The 18,556-nt window shown below is 37.2% G+C and overlaps 2 protein-coding genes across 2 annotated transcripts in view; one reads left to right on the plus strand and one right to left on the minus strand.

Moving 5' to 3' along the window:
- The window catches only part of SKA2 (spindle and kinetochore associated complex subunit 2), a 39,857-nt gene extending 22,909 nt beyond the window's left edge, over positions 1-16,948 (minus strand). Inside the window, exon 1 of the mRNA XM_073670550.1 lies at positions 16,792-16,948. Within this exon, the coding sequence (XP_073526651.1) occupies positions 16,792-16,824 (33 nt within the window). The 5' untranslated portion in view covers positions 16,825-16,948. The remainder of the gene's footprint in view (positions 1-16,791) is intronic.
- Positions 16,949-17,186: 238 nt separating this feature from the next.
- PRR11 (proline rich 11) overlaps positions 17,187-18,556 on the plus strand; it is a 28,521-nt gene continuing 27,151 nt past the window's right edge. The window contains exon 1 of the mRNA XM_073670551.1: positions 17,187-17,408. The gene's annotated coding sequence lies outside the window, so the exon portion shown is untranslated. The remainder of the gene's footprint in view (positions 17,409-18,556) is intronic.

Below are 18,556 nucleotides of genomic sequence, written 5' to 3' on the forward strand. Positions count from 1 at the left end.
TTACAGTAGATGTATTTTATTATTTACAGTCGCCATATTACTCGCTCTTTACAGTAGCTGTATATTATTGACAGTTGCCATATTACTCGCTCTTTACAGTAGCTGTATATTATTATTGATAGTCGCCATATTACTCGCTCTTTACAGTAGCTGTATTTTATTATTGACAGTCGCCATATTACTCGCTCTTTACAGTAGCTGTATTTTATTATTGACAGTCGCCATATTACTCGCTCTTTACAGTAGCTGTATATTATCATTGATAGTCGCCATATTACTCGCTCTTTACAGTAGCTGTATATCATTGATAGTCGCCATATTACTCGCTCTTTACAGTAGCTGTCTATTAATGACAGTCGCCATATTACTCGCTCTTTACAGTAGCTGTATATTATTATTATTAATAGTCGCCATATTACTCGCTCTTTACAGTAGCTGTATATTATTATTACTGATAGTCGCCATATTACTCGCTCTATACAGTAGCTGTATATTATTGATAGTTGCCATATTACTCGCACTTTACAGTAGATGTATATTATTGACAGTCCCCATATTGCTCGCTCTTTACAGTAGCTTTATATTGTTAATAGTCGCCATATTATTCGCTCTTTACAGTAGCTGTATATTAATAGTCGCCATATTACTCGCTCTTTACAGTAGCTGTATATTATTATGGATAGTCGCCCTATCACTCGCTCTTTACAGTAGCTGTATATTATTGATAGTCGCCATATCACTCGCTCTTTACAGTAGCTGTATATTATTGATAGTCGCCATATTACTCACTCTTTACAGTAGCTGTATATTATTATTATTGACAGTCGCCATATTACTCGATCTTTACAGTAGCTGTATATTATCATTGATAGTCGCCATATTACTCGCTCTTTACAGTAGCTATATATTATTAAGTCGCCATATTACTCGCTCTTTACAGTAGCTGTATATTTTTATTGATAGTCGCCATATTACTCGCTCTTTACAGTAGCTGTCTATTGACAGTCGCCATATTACTCGCTCTTTACAGTAGCTGTATATTATTATTACTATTATTAATAGTCGCCATATTACTCGCTTTTTACAGCAGCTGTATATTATTATTATTGATAGTCGCCATATTACTCGCTCTTTACAGTAGCTGTATATTATTGATAGTCGCCATATTACTCGCCCCTTACAGTAGCTGTATATTATTGATAGTCGCCATATTACTCGCTCTTTACAGTAGCTGTATTTTATTATTGACAGTCGCCATATTACTCGCTCTTTACAGTAGCTGTATTTTATTATTGACAGTCGCCATATCACTCGCTCTTTACAGTAGCTGTATATTATTGATAGTCGCCATATTACTCGCTCTTTACAGTAGCTGTATATTATTGATAGTCGCCATATTACTCACCCCTTACAGTAGCTGTATATTAATAGTCGCCATATTACTCGCTCTTTACAGTAGCTGTATTTTATTATTGACAGTCGCCATATTACTCGCTCTTTACAGTAGCTGTATTTTATTATTGACAGTCGCCATATTACTCGCTCTTTACAGTAGCTGTATATTATTGAGTCGCCATATTACTCGCTCTTTACAGTAGCTGTATATTATTATTATTGATAGTCGCCATATTACTCGCTCTTTACAGTAGCTGTATATTATTGATAGTCGCCATATTACTCGCTCTTTACAGTAGCTGTATATTATTGATAGTCGCCATATTACTCGCTCTTTACAGTAGCTGTATATTATTATTATTGATAGTCGCCATACTACTCGCTCTTTACAGTAGCTGTATTTTATTATTGACAGTCGCCATATTACTCGCTCTTTACAGTAGCTGTATATTATTGATAGTCGCCATATTACTCGCTCTTTACAGTAGCTGTATATTATTGACAGTCGCCATATTACTCGCTTTACAGTAGCTGTATATTATCATTATTGATAGTCGCCATATCACTCGCTCTTTACAGTAGCTGTATATTATTGATAGTCGCCATATTACTCGCTCTTTACAGTAGCTGTATATTATTATTGATAGTCGCCATATTACTCGCCCCTTACAGTAGCTGTATATTAATAGTCGCCATATCACTCGCTCTTTACAGTAGCTGTATATTATTGATAGTCGCCATATTACTCGCCCCTTACAGTAGCTGTATAATAGTCGCCATATTACTCGCTCTTTACAGTAGCTGTATATTATTGATAGTCGCCATATTACTCGCCCCTTACAGTAGCTGTATATTAATAGTCGCCATATTACTCGCTCTTTACAGAAGCTGTATATTATTATGATTGATAGTCACCATATTACTCGCTCTTTACAGTAGCTGTATATCATTGATAGTCGCCATATTACTCGCTCTTTACAGTAGCTGTATATTATTGACAGTCGCCATATTACTCGCTCTTTACAGTAGCTGTATATTATTATTGATAGTCGCCATATTACTCGCTCTTTACAGTAGCTGTATATTATTATTGATAGTTGCCATATTACTCGCTCTTTACAGTAGCTGTATATTATGATTGATAGTCGCCATATTACTCGCTCTTTACAGTAGCTGTATATTATGATTGATAGTCGCCATATTACTCGCTCTTTACAGTAGCTGTATATTATGATTGATAGTCGCCATATTACTCGCTCTTTACAGTAGCTGTATATTATTGATAGTCGCCATATTACTCGCTCTTTACAGTAGCTGTATATTATTGATAGTCGCCATATTACTCGCTCTTTACAGTAGCTGTATATTATTGATAGTCGCCATATTACTCGCTCTTTACAGTAGCTGTATATTATTGATAGTCGCCATATTACTCGCTCTTTACAGTAGCTGTATATTATTGATAGTCGCCATATTACTCACTCTTTACAGTAGCTGTATATTATTATTGATAGTCGCCATATTACTCACTCTTTACAGTAGCTGTATTTTATTATTTACAGTCGCCATATTACTCGCTCTTTACAGTAGCTGTATATTATTGACAGTTGCCATATTACTCGCTCTTTACAGTAGCTGTATATTATTATTATTGATAGTCGCCATATTACTCGCTCTTTACAGTAGCTGTATTTTATTATTGACAGTCGCCATATTACTCGCTCTTTACAGTAGCTGTATATTATCATTGATAGTCGCCATATTACTCGCTCTTTACAGTAGCTGTATTATTATTGACAATCGCCATATTACTCGCTCTTTACAGTAGCTGTATATTATTAATAGTCGCCATATTACTCGCTCTTTACCGTGGCTGTATATTACTGATAGTCACCATATTACTCGCTCTTTACAGTAGCTGTATATTATTATTGATAGTCGCCATATTACTCACTCTTTACAGTAGCTGTATTTTATTATTTACAGTCACCATATTACTCGCTCTTTACAGTAGCTGTATATTATTGACAGTTGCCATATTACTCGCTCTTTACAGTAGCTGTATATTATTATTATTGATAGTCGCCATATTACTCGCTCTTTACAGTAGCTGTATATTATTATTGACAGTCGCCATATTACTCGCTCTTTACAGTAGCTGTATATTATCATTGATAGTCGCCATATTACTCGCTCTTTACAGTAGCTGTATTATTATTGACAATCGCCATATTACTCGCTCTTTACAGTAGCTGTATATTATTAATAGTCGCCATATTACTCGCTCTTTACCGTAGCTGTATATTACTGATAGTCACCATATTACTCGCTCTTTACAGTAGCTGTATATTATTATTGATAGTCGCCATTTTACTCGCTCTTTACAGTAGCTGTATATTAAGTCGCCATATTACTCGCTCTTTACAGTAGCTGTATATTATTATTATTGATAGTCGCCATATTACTCGCTCTTTACAGTAGCTGTCTATTATTGACAGTCGCCATATTACTCGCTCTTTACAGTAGCAGTATATTATTATTGATAATCACCATATTACTCGCTCTTTACAGTAGCTGTATATTATTATTAATAGTCGCCATATTACTCGCTCTTTACAGTAGCTGTATATTATTATTATTGATAGTCGCCATATTACTCGCTCTTTACGGTAGCTGTATATTATTATTATTGATAGTCGCCATATTATTCGCTCTTTACAGTAGCTGTATATTATTATTGATAGTCGCCATATTACTCGCTTTTTACAGTAGCTGTATATTATTGATAGTCGCCATATTACTCGCTCTTTACAGTAGCTGTATTTTATTATTGACAGTCGCCGTATTACTCGCTCTTTACAGTAGCTGTATATTGACAGTTGCCATATTACTCGCTCTTTACAGTAGCTGTATATTATTATTATTATTGATAGTCGCCATATTACTCGCTCTTTACAGTAGCTGTATTTTATTATTGACAGTCGCCATATTACTCGCTCTTTACAGTAGCTGTATATTATTGATAGTCGCCATATGACTCGCTCTTTACAGTAGCTGTATATTATTGACAGTCGCCATATTACTCGCTCTTTACAAAAGCTGTATAATATCATTGACAGTCGCCATATTACTCGCTCTTTACAGTAGCTGTATATTATTGACAGTCGCCATATTACTCGCTCTTTACAGTAGCTGTATATTATTGATAGTTGCCATATTACTCGCTCTTTACAGTAGCTGTATATTATTATTGATAGTCGCCATATTACTCGCCCCTTACAGTAGCTGTATATTAATAGTCGCCATATTACTCGCTCTTTACAGTAGCTGTATATTATTGATAGTCGCCATATTACTCGCTCTTTACAGTAGCTGTATATTATTGATAGTCGCCATATTACTCGCTCTTTACAGTAGCTGTATATTATTATTATTGCTAGTCACCATATTACTCGCCCCTTACAGTAGCTGCATATTATTATTGATAGTCGCCATATTACTCGCCCCTTACAGTAGCTGTATATTATTATTGATAGTCGCCATATTACTCGCTCTTTACAGTAGCTGTATTTTATTATAGACAGTCGCCATATTACTCGCTCTTTACAGTAGCTGTATATTTTTGACAGTTGCCATATTACTCGCTCTTTACAGTAGCTGTATATTATTATTATTGATAGTCGCCATATTACTCGCTCTTTACAGTAGCTGTATATTATTATTGATAGTCGCCATATTACTCGCTCTTTACAGTAGCTGTATATTATTATTGATAGTCGCCATATTACTCGCTCTTTACAGTAGCTGTATATTATTATTGATAGTCGCCATATTACTCGCTCTTTACAGTAGCTGTATATTATTGATAGTCGCCATATTACTCGCTCTTTACAGTAGCTGTATATTATTGATAGTCGCCATATTACTCGCTCTTTACAGTAGCTGTATATTATTATTGATAGTCGCCATATTACTCGCCCCTTACAGTAGCTGTATATTAATAGTCGCCATATTACTCGCTCTTTACAGTAGCTGTAATTATTGATAGTCGCCATATTACTCGCTCTTTACAGTAGCTGTATATTATTATTGATAGTCGCCATATTACTCGCTCTTTACAGTAGCTGTATATTATTATTGATAGTCGCCATATTACTCGCCCCTTACAGTAGCTGTATATTAATAGTCGCCATATTACTTGCTCTTTACAGTAGCTGTATATTATTGATAGTCGCCATATTACTCGCTCTTTACAGTAGCTGTATATTATTGATAGTCGCCATATTACTTGCTCTTTACAGTAGCTGTATATTATTATTGATAGTCGCCATATTACTCGCTCTTTACAGTAGCTGTATTTTATTATAGACAGTCGCCATATTACTCGCTCTTTACAGTAGCTGTATATTTTTGACAGTTGCCATATTACTCGCTCTTTACAGTAGCTGTATATTATTATTGATAGTCGCCATATTACTCGCTCTTTACAGTAGCTGTATATTATTATTGATAGTCACCATATTACTCGCTCTTTACAGTAGCTGTATATTATTATTGATAGTCGCCATATTACTCGCTCTTTACAGTAGCTGTATATTATTATTGATAGTCGCCATATTACTCGCTCTTTACAGTAGCTGTATATTATTATTGATAGTCGCCATATTACTCGCTCTTTACAGTAGCTGTATATTATTGATAGTCGCCATATTACTCGCTCTTTACAGTAGCTGTATATTATTGATAGTCGCCATATTACTCGCTCTTTACAGTAGCTGTATATTAATAGTCGCCATATTACTCGCTCTTTACAGTAGCAGCATATTATTGATAGTCGCCATATTACTCGCTCTTTACAGTAGCTGTATATTATTAATAGTCGCCATATTACTCGCTCTTTACAGTAGCTGTATATTAATAGTCGCCATATTACTCGCTCTTTACAGTAGCTATTATTGACAGTCGCCATATTACTCGCTCTTTACAGTAGCAGTATATTATTGATAATCACCATATTACTCGCTCTTTACAGTAGCTGTATATTATTAATAGTCGCCGTATTACTCGCTCTTTACAGTAGCTGTATATTATTGAGTCGCCATATTACTCGCTCTTTACAATAGCTGTATATTATTATTGATAGTTGCCATATTACTCGCTCTTTACAGTAGCTGTATATTATTGATAGTCGCCATATTAGTCGCTCTTTACAGTAGCTGTCTATTATTGACAGTCGCCATATTACTCGCTCTTTCCAGCAGTATATTATTATTGATAGTTGCCATATTACTCGCTCTTTACAGTAGCTGTATATTATTATTGATAGTCGCCATATTACTCGCTCTTTACAGTAGCAGTATATTATTATTGATAGTCGCCATATCACTCGCTCTTTACAGTAGCTGTATATTATTGATAGTCGCCATATCACTCGCTCTTTACAGCAGCTATATATTATTGATAGTCGCCATATTACTCGCTCTTTACAGTAGCTGTATATTATTGATAGTCGCCATATCACTCGCTCTTTACAGCAGCTGTATATTATTGATAGTCGCCATATTACTCGCTCTTTACAGTAGCAGTATATCATTATTGATAACCATATCACTCGCTCTTTACAGTAGCTGTATATTATTGATAGTCGCCATATTACTCGCTCTTTACAGTAGCTGTATATTATTAATAGTCGCCATATTACTCGCTCTTTACAGTAGCTGTATATTATTATTGATAGTCGCCATATTACTCGCTTTTTACAGTAGCTGTCTATTATTGACAGTCGCCATATTACTCGCTCTTTACAGTAGCAGTATATTATTGATAGTCGCCATATTACTCGCTCTTTACAGTAGCTGTATATTATTATTGATAGTCGCCATATCACTCGCTCTTTACAGTAGCTGTATATTATTATTGATAGTCGCCATATCACTCGCTCTTTACATTAGCTGTATATTGATAGTCGCCATATTACTCGCTCTTTACAGTAGCTGTATATTATTATTGATAGTCGCCATATTACTCGCTCTTTACAGTAGCTGTATATTATTGATAGTCGCCATATTACTCGCTCTTTACAGTAGCTGTATATTATTATTATTGATAGTCACCATATTACTCGCTCTTTACAGCAGCTGTATATTATTGATAGTCGCCATATTACTCGCCCCTTACAGTAGCTGTATATTATTATTGATAGTCGCCATATTACTCACTCTTTACAGTAGATGTATTTTATTATTTACAGTCGCCATATTACTCGCTCTTTACAGTAGCTGTATATTATTGACAGTTGCCATATTACTCGCTCTTTACAGTAGCTGTATATTATTATTGATAGTCACCATATTACTCGCTCTTTACAGCAGCTGTATATTATTGATAGTCGCCATATTACTCGCCCCTTACAGTAGCTGTATATTATTATTGATAGTCGCCATATTACTCGCTCTTTACAGTAGCTGTATATTATTGACAGTTGCCATATTACTCGCTCTTTACAGTAGCTGTATATTATTATTATTGATAGTCGCCATATTACTCGCTCTTTACAGTAGCTGTATTATTATTGACAGTCGCCATATTACTCGCTCTTTACAGTAGCTGTATTTTATTATTGACAGTCGCCATATTACTCGCTCTTTACAGTAGCTGTATATCATTGATAGTCGCCATATTACTCGCTCTATACAGTAGCTGTATATTATCATTGATAGTCGCCATATTACTCGCTCTTTACAGTAGCTGTATATTATTGACAGTCGCCATATTACTCGCTCTTTACAGTAGCTGTCTATTATTGACAGTCGCCATATTACTCGCTCTTTACAGTAGCTGTATATTATTATTAGTCGCCATATTACTCGCTCTTTACAGTAGCTGTAATTATTGATAGTCGCCATATTACTCGCTCTTTACAGTAGCTGTATATTATTATTGATAGTCGCCATATTACTCGCTCTTTACAGTAGCTGTATATTATTATTGATAGTCGCCATATTACTCGCTCTTTACAGTAGCTGTATATTATTATTGATAGTCGCCATATCACTCGCTCTTTACAGTAGCTGTATATTGATAGTCGCCATATTACTCGCTCTTTACAGTAGCTGTATATTATTATTGATAGTCGCCATATTACTCGCCCCTTACAGTAGCTGTAATTATTGATAGTCGCCATATTACTCGCTCTTTACAGTAGCTGTATATTATTGATAGTCGCCATATTACTCGCTCTTTACAGTAGCTGTATATTATTATTGATAGTCACCATATTACTCGCTCTTTACAGCAGCTGTATATTATTGATAGTCGCCATATTACTCGCCCCTTACAGTAGCTGTATATTATTATTGATAGTCGCCATATTACTCACTCTTTACAGTAGATGTATTTTATTATTTACAGTCGCCATATTACTCGCTCTTTACAGTAGCTGTATATTATTGACAGTTGCCATATTACTCGCTCTTTACAGTAGCTGTATATTATTATTGATAGTCGCCATATTACTCGCTCTTTACAGTAGCTGTATTTTATTATTGACAGTCGCCATATTACTCGCTCTTTACAGTAGCTGTATTTTATTATTGACAGTCGCCATATTACTCGCTCTTTACAGTAGCTGTATATTATCATTGATAGTCGCCATATTACTCGCTCTTTACAGTAGCTGTATATCATTGATAGTCGCCATATTACTCGCTCTTTACAGTAGCTGTCTATTAATGACAGTCGCCATATTACTCGCTCTTTACAGTAGCTGTATATTATTATTAATAGTCGCCATATTACTCGCTCTTTACAGTAGCTGTATATTATTATTACTGATAGTCGCCATATTACTCGCTCTATACAGTAGCTGTATATTATTGATAGTTGCCATATTACTCGCACTTTACAGTAGATGTATATTATTGACAGTCCCCATATTGCTCGCTCTTTACAGTAGCTTTATATTGTTAATAGTCGCCATATTATTCGCTCTTTACAGTAGCTGTATATTAATAGTCGCCATATTACTCGCTCTTTACAGTAGCTGTATATTATTATGGATAGTCGCCCTATCACTCGCTCTTTACAGTAGCTGTATATTATTGATAGTCGCCATATCACTCGCTCTTTACAGTAGCTGTATATTATTGATAGTCGCCATATTACTCACTCTTTACAGTAGCTGTATATTATTATTATTGACAGTCGCCATATTACTCGATCTTTACAGTAGCTGTATATTATCATTGATAGTCGCCATATTACTCGCTCTTTACAGTAGCTATATATTATTAAGTCGCCATATTACTCGCTCTTTACAGTAGCTGTATATTTTTATTGATAGTCGCCATATTACTCGCTCTTTACAGTAGCTGTCTATTGACAGTCGCCATATTACTCGCTCTTTACAGTAGCTGTATATTATTATTACTATTATTAATAGTCGCCATATTACTCGCTTTTTACAGCAGCTGTATATTATTATTATTGATAGTCGCCATATTACTCGCTCTTTACAGTAGCTGTATATTATTGATAGTCGCCATATTACTCGCCCCTTACAGTAGCTGTATATTATTGATAGTCGCCATATTACTCGCTCTTTACAGTAGCTGTATTTTATTATTGACAGTCGCCATATTACTCGCTCTTTACAGTAGCTGTATTTTATTATTGACAGTCGCCATATCACTCGCTCTTTACAGTAGCTGTATATTATTGATAGTCGCCATATTACTCGCTCTTTACAGTAGCTGTATATTATTGATAGTCGCCATATTACTCACCCCTTACAGTAGCTGTATATTAATAGTCGCCATATTACTCGCTCTTTACAGTAGCTGTATTTTATTATTGACAGTCGCCATATTACTCGCTCTTTACAGTAGCTGTATTTTATTATTGACAGTCGCCATATTACTCGCTCTTTACAGTAGCTGTATATTATTGAGTCGCCATATTACTCGCTCTTTACAGTAGCTGTATATTATTATTATTGATAGTCGCCATATTACTCGCTCTTTACAGTAGCTGTATATTATTGATAGTCGCCATATTACTCGCTCTTTACAGTAGCTGTATATTATTGATAGTCGCCATATTACTCGCTCTTTACAGTAGCTGTATATTATTATTATTGATAGTCGCCATACTACTCGCTCTTTACAGTAGCTGTATTTTATTATTGACAGTCGCCATATTACTCGCTCTTTACAGTAGCTGTATATTATTGATAGTCGCCATATTACTCGCTCTTTACAGTAGCTGTATATTATTGACAGTCGCCATATTACTCGCTTTACAGTAGCTGTATATTATCATTATTGATAGTCGCCATATCACTCGCTCTTTACAGTAGCTGTATATTATTGATAGTCGCCATATTACTCGCTCTTTACAGTAGCTGTATATTATTATTGATAGTCGCCATATTACTCGCCCCTTACAGTAGCTGTATATTAATAGTCGCCATATCACTCGCTCTTTACAGTAGCTGTATATTATTGATAGTCGCCATATTACTCGCCCCTTACAGTAGCTGTATAATAGTCGCCATATTACTCGCTCTTTACAGTAGCTGTATATTATTGATAGTCGCCATATTACTCGCCCCTTACAGTAGCTGTATATTAATAGTCGCCATATTACTCGCTCTTTACAGAAGCTGTATATTATTATGATTGATAGTCACCATATTACTCGCTCTTTACAGTAGCTGTATATCATTGATAGTCGCCATATTACTCGCTCTTTACAGTAGCTGTATATTATTGACAGTCGCCATATTACTCGCTCTTTACAGTAGCTGTATATTATTATTGATAGTCGCCATATTACTCGCTCTTTACAGTAGCTGTATATTATTATTGATAGTTGCCATATTACTCGCTCTTTACAGTAGCTGTATATTATGATTGATAGTCGCCATATTACTCGCTCTTTACAGTAGCTGTATATTATGATTGATAGTCGCCATATTACTCGCTCTTTACAGTAGCTGTATATTATGATTGATAGTCGCCATATTACTCGCTCTTTACAGTAGCTGTATATTATTGATAGTCGCCATATTACTCGCTCTTTACAGTAGCTGTATATTATTGATAGTCGCCATATTACTCGCTCTTTACAGTAGCTGTATATTATTGATAGTCGCCATATTACTCGCTCTTTACAGTAGCTGTATATTATTGATAGTCGCCATATTACTCGCTCTTTACAGTAGCTGTATATTATTGATAGTCGCCATATTACTCACTCTTTACAGTAGCTGTATATTATTATTGATAGTCGCCATATTACTCACTCTTTACAGTAGCTGTATTTTATTATTTACAGTCGCCATATTACTCGCTCTTTACAGTAGCTGTATATTATTGACAGTTGCCATATTACTCGCTCTTTACAGTAGCTGTATATTATTATTATTGATAGTCGCCATATTACTCGCTCTTTACAGTAGCTGTATTTTATTATTGACAGTCGCCATATTACTCGCTCTTTACAGTAGCTGTATATTATCATTGATAGTCGCCATATTACTCGCTCTTTACAGTAGCTGTATTATTATTGACAATCGCCATATTACTCGCTCTTTACAGTAGCTGTATATTATTAATAGTCGCCATATTACTCGCTCTTTACCGTGGCTGTATATTACTGATAGTCACCATATTACTCGCTCTTTACAGTAGCTGTATATTATTATTGATAGTCGCCATATTACTCACTCTTTACAGTAGCTGTATTTTATTATTTACAGTCACCATATTACTCGCTCTTTACAGTAGCTGTATATTATTGACAGTTGCCATATTACTCGCTCTTTACAGTAGCTGTATATTATTATTATTGATAGTCGCCATATTACTCGCTCTTTACAGTAGCTGTATATTATTATTGACAGTCGCCATATTACTCGCTCTTTACAGTAGCTGTATATTATCATTGATAGTCGCCATATTACTCGCTCTTTACAGTAGCTGTATTATTATTGACAATCGCCATATTACTCGCTCTTTACAGTAGCTGTATATTATTAATAGTCGCCATATTACTCGCTCTTTACCGTAGCTGTATATTACTGATAGTCACCATATTACTCGCTCTTTACAGTAGCTGTATATTATTATTGATAGTCGCCATTTTACTCGCTCTTTACAGTAGCTGTATATTAAGTCGCCATATTACTCGCTCTTTACAGTAGCTGTATATTATTATTATTGATAGTCGCCATATTACTCGCTCTTTACAGTAGCTGTCTATTATTGACAGTCGCCATATTACTCGCTCTTTACAGTAGCAGTATATTATTATTGATAATCACCATATTACTCGCTCTTTACAGTAGCTGTATATTATTATTAATAGTCGCCATATTACTCGCTCTTTACAGTAGCTGTATATTATTATTATTGATAGTCGCCATATTACTCGCTCTTTACGGTAGCTGTATATTATTATTATTGATAGTCGCCATATTATTCGCTCTTTACAGTAGCTGTATATTATTATTGATAGTCGCCATATTACTCGCTTTTTACAGTAGCTGTATATTATTGATAGTCGCCATATTACTCGCTCTTTACAGTAGCTGTATTTTATTATTGACAGTCGCCGTATTACTCGCTCTTTACAGTAGCTGTATATTGACAGTTGCCATATTACTCGCTCTTTACAGTAGCTGTATATTATTATTATTATTGATAGTCGCCATATTACTCGCTCTTTACAGTAGCTGTATTTTATTATTGACAGTCGCCATATTACTCGCTCTTTACAGTAGCTGTATATTATTGATAGTCGCCATATGACTCGCTCTTTACAGTAGCTGTATATTATTGACAGTCGCCATATTACTCGCTCTTTACAAAAGCTGTATAATATCATTGACAGTCGCCATATTACTCGCTCTTTACAGTAGCTGTATATTATTGACAGTCGCCATATTACTCGCTCTTTACAGTAGCTGTATATTATTGATAGTTGCCATATTACTCGCTCTTTACAGTAGCTGTATATTATTATTGATAGTCGCCATATTACTCGCCCCTTACAGTAGCTGTATATTAATAGTCGCCATATTACTCGCTCTTTACAGTAGCTGTATATTATTGATAGTCGCCATATTACTCGCTCTTTACAGTAGCTGTATATTATTGATAGTCGCCATATTACTCGCTCTTTACAGTAGCTGTATATTATTATTATTGCTAGTCACCATATTACTCGCCCCTTACAGTAGCTGCATATTATTATTGATAGTCGCCATATTACTCGCCCCTTACAGTAGCTGTATATTATTATTGATAGTCGCCATATTACTCGCTCTTTACAGTAGCTGTATTTTATTATAGACAGTCGCCATATTACTCGCTCTTTACAGTAGCTGTATATTTTTGACAGTTGCCATATTACTCGCTCTTTACAGTAGCTGTATATTATTATTATTGATAGTCGCCATATTACTCGCTCTTTACAGTAGCTGTATATTATTATTGATAGTCGCCATATTACTCGCTCTTTACAGTAGCTGTATATTATTATTGATAGTCGCCATATTACTCGCTCTTTACAGTAGCTGTATATTATTATTGATAGTCGCCATATTACTCGCTCTTTACAGTAGCTGTATATTATTGATAGTCGCCATATTACTCGCTCTTTACAGTAGCTGTATATTATTGATAGTCGCCATATTACTCGCTCTTTACAGTAGCTGTATATTATTATTGATAGTCGCCATATTACTCGCCCCTTACAGTAGCTGTATATTAATAGTCGCCATATTACTCGCTCTTTACAGTAGCTGTAATTATTGATAGTCGCCATATTACTCGCTCTTTACAGTAGCTGTATATTATTATTGATAGTCGCCATATTACTCGCTCTTTACAGTAGCTGTATATTATTATTGATAGTCGCCATATTACTCGCCCCTTACAGTAGCTGTATATTAATAGTCGCCATATTACTTGCTCTTTACAGTAGCTGTATATTATTGATAGTCGCCATATTACTCGCTCTTTACAGTAGCTGTATATTATTGATAGTCGCCATATTACTTGCTCTTTACAGTAGCTGTATATTATTATTGATAGTCGCCATATTACTCGCTCTTTACAGTAGCTGTATTTTATTATAGACAGTCGCCATATTACTCGCTCTTTACAGTAGCTGTATATTTTTGACAGTTGCCATATTACTCGCTCTTTACAGTAGCTGTATATTATTATTGATAGTCGCCATATTACTCGCTCTTTACAGTAGCTGTATATTATTATTGATAGTCACCATATTACTCGCTCTTTACAGTAGCTGTATATTATTATTGATAGTCGCCATATTACTCGCTCTTTACAGTAGCTGTATATTATTATTGATAGTCGCCATATTACTCGCTCTTTACAGTAGCTGTATATTATTATTGATAGTCGCCATATTACTCGCTCTTTACAGTAGCTGTATATTATTGATAGTCGCCATATTACTCGCTCTTTACAGTAGCTGTATATTATTGATAGTCGCCATATTACTCACTCTTTACAGTAGCTGTATATTATTATTGATAGTCGCCATATTACTCACTCTTTACAGTAGCTGTATTTTATTATTTACAGTCGCCATATTACTCGCTCTTTACAGTAGCTGTATATTATTATTGACAGTCGCAATATTACTCGCTCTTTACAGTAGCTGTATATTATTGATAGTTGCCATATTACTCGCTCTTTACAGTAGCTGTATATTATTATTGATAGTCGCCATATTACTCGCCCCTTAAAGTAGCTGTATATTAATAGTCGCCATATTACTCGCTCTTTACAGTAGCTGTATATTATTGATAGTCGCCATATTACTCGCTCTTTACAGTAGCTGTATATTATTGATAGTCGCCTTATTACTCGCTCTTTACAGTAGCTGTATATTATTATTATTGCTAGTCACCATATTACTCGCCCCTTACAGTAGCTGTATATTATTATTGATAGTCGCCATATTACTCGCCCCTTACAGTAGCTGTATATTATTATTGATAGTCGCCATATTACTCGCTCTTTACAGTAGCTGTATTTTATTATAGACAGTCGCCATATTACTCGCTCTTTACAGTAGCTGTATATTTTTGACAGTTGCCATATTACTCGCTCTTTACAGTAGCTGTATATTATTATTATTGATAGTCGCCATATTACTCGCTCTTTACAGTAGCTGTATATTATTATTGACAGTCGCCATATTACTCGCTCTTTACAGTAGCTGTATATTATTATTGATAGTCGCCATATTACTCGCTCTTTACAGTAGCTGTATATTATTATTGATAGTCACCATATTACTCGCTCTTTACAGTAGCTGTATATTATTATTGATAGTCGCCATATTACTCGCTCTTTACAGTAGCTGTATATTATTATTGATAGTCGCCATATTACTCGCTCTTTACAGTAGCTGTATATTATTATTGATAGTCGCCATATTACTCGCTCTTTACAGTAGCTGTATATTATTGATAGTCGCCATATTACTCGCTCTTTACAGTAGCTGTATATTATTATTATTGCTAGTCACCATATTACTCGCCCCTTACAGTAGCTGTATATTATTATTGATAGTCGCCATATTACTCGCTCTTTACAGTAGCTGTATTTTATTATAGACAGTCGCCATATTACTCGCTCTTTACAGTAGCTGTATGTTATTATTATTGATAGTCGCCATATTACTTGCTCTTTACAGTAGCTGTATATTATTATTGATAGTCGCCATATTACTCGCTCTTTACAGTAGCTGTATGTTATTATTATTGATAGTCGCCATATTACTTGCTCTTTACAGTAGCTGTATATTATTATTGATAGTCGCCATATTTCGCCCTTACTCTGCCACATAAACATAATTAATGGCTGCTTAAAGGGGCACACTAGCTTTCTGCCTCCTCACTCCTGGGGGCGGGGCAGGTGCGATAGTGACGGGGGAGGGGCTATGGCGGCAGGTAACAGGCGCCCGGGCAGTGACAGGTGAAGGACGGGGGGGAGGGGCTGGGATTACACGACACACCGCCCGGATTAGGGTGTTTAATCCCGGGTGGAGGTGCACAGAGGTGGAGCAGCGGCCATGGACGCCCGTTCTGGGGCACCACACTGAGGAGGCGGCTCCTGCTCCCGCCATTTCTCCGTCTATGTAGTGACCACCCAGGCCGCTGCTCGGCGCCATCGGTAATGGCCCGCAGAGCGGCCGCCCTCCCTGCCCCTGCACGATGCGTGCCGCCTCCAGAGCCGCGCTCCTGTCAGCAGGCGATGGCCGCCACGGCCAGGTGACGTGAGCTCGGCGCCCCATCCTCCACCCGCCGCTCTCCGTGCAGGCCGGGCCCGCACACCCCCGCCGCCGTCGTCTTACCAGAGCCTCCAGCTTATTGACTGCTGTCTCCATGTTGAATAGTTTACATTCCTCAGGCGGACCCGGGAATACGAGCGGGGGAGGGTACAAAGGAGGAGCCCAGTTTGTGCAACACTCACTGGATGCAAATAGCTGGCGGCGTTCATTGGCCAGCTGTCACTTCATGCTGACGCTTCATTGGTCAGCCATGGACGGGTTGATGATTTGATTGGTCAGAGCTTAATGTAAACCGCTTCGTGAATTTCTAGTTTGATTGGCTGAGAATCAAGCACAGAAATGCTATTGGCTGCAGTCAGATGGAATTGATCTCTCAATGGTTATTTCGCACTTAGGAGAATTTAACCCATTCACTAGAGGGGAGATAGAATTCCTGCTAACTACGCATGGACACCTCCCATTTTCCGTATAAAGGCCGCAGGTAGAGCGGAACGTCCTGTGATTGGGTACATCGCTCGGGAGCCAACGGATAGGGGCGGGGACGGGTGTCGCCGAGTGCAGTGATTGGCCACCGAGCGTCGTGTTGTAAGTTTGAATGTAGAAGTGCAGGGTGCAGACAGTCACTGCCTGGTCAGGCTGCACCTGAGGACGGCGGGCGGCTGCCTCTCATCGGAAGCACGGTGAGAGCGATTATCTGCAGCAGCAGCTCTGCCAACACCCACCTGGCATTCATCACTGCGGGCTCGGTGCCAGCTGCTGCCATCCTGCGGTCCGTGCTTTACTGCTAATTATAATGTGTCATCAATGGGTGTTCCTCCACTGGTAGGAGTCACTAGAAAGCAGCAAAGCGCCCTGATCCCTACCCTAATATTACACTATTGTATGCGCCCCGATCCCTACCCTGATATTACACTATTGTATGCGCCCCGATCCCTACCCTGATATTACACTATTGTATGCGCCCCGATCCCTACCCTGATATTACACTATTGTATGCGCCCCGATCCCTACCCTGATATTACACTATTGTATGCGCCCCGATCCCTACCCTGATATTACACTGTTGTAAGCGCCCTGATCCCTATCCTAATATTACACTATTGGAAGCGCCCTGATCCCTATCCTCCATGTAATATTACACTATTGGAAGCGCCCTGATCCCTACCCTGATATTACACTATTGTAGGCGCCCCGATCCCTACCCTGATATTACACTATTGGAAGCGCCCTGATCCCTACCCTGATATTACACTATTGGAAGCGCCCTGATCCCTATCCTCCATGTAATATTACACTATTGGAAGCGCCCTGATCCCTACCCTGATATTACACTATTGTATGCGCCCCGATCCCTACCCTGATATTACACTGTTGTAAGCGCCGTGATCCCTATCCTAATATTACACTATTGTAAGCGCCCTGATCCCTATCCTCCATGTAATATTACACTATTGGAAGCGCCCTGATCCCTACCCTGATATTACACTATTGTAGGCGCCCCGATCCCTACCCTGATATTACACTATTGGAAGCGCCCTGATCCCTACCCTGATATTACACTATTGTAGGCGCCCCGATCCCTACCCTAATATTACACTATTGGAAGCGCCCTGATCCCTACCCTCCATGTAATATTACACTATTGGAAGCGCCCTGATATTACACTATTGTAAGAAACCTGATATTACACTATTGTAAGCGCCCTGATCCCTACCCTGATATTACACTATTGTATGCGCCCCGATCCCTACCCTGATATTACACTATTGTAAGTGCCCTGATCCCTACCCTGATATTACACTATTGTATGCGCCCCGATCCCTACCCT

Source organism: Phyllobates terribilis, unplaced genomic scaffold, assembly GCF_046119375.1.
Source record: "Phyllobates terribilis strain yellow unplaced genomic scaffold, ASM4611937v1 Scaffold_2__4_contigs__length_985480577, whole genome shotgun sequence".
In the NCBI taxonomy this organism is placed as follows: Eukaryota; Metazoa; Chordata; class Amphibia; order Anura; family Dendrobatidae; genus Phyllobates; species Phyllobates terribilis.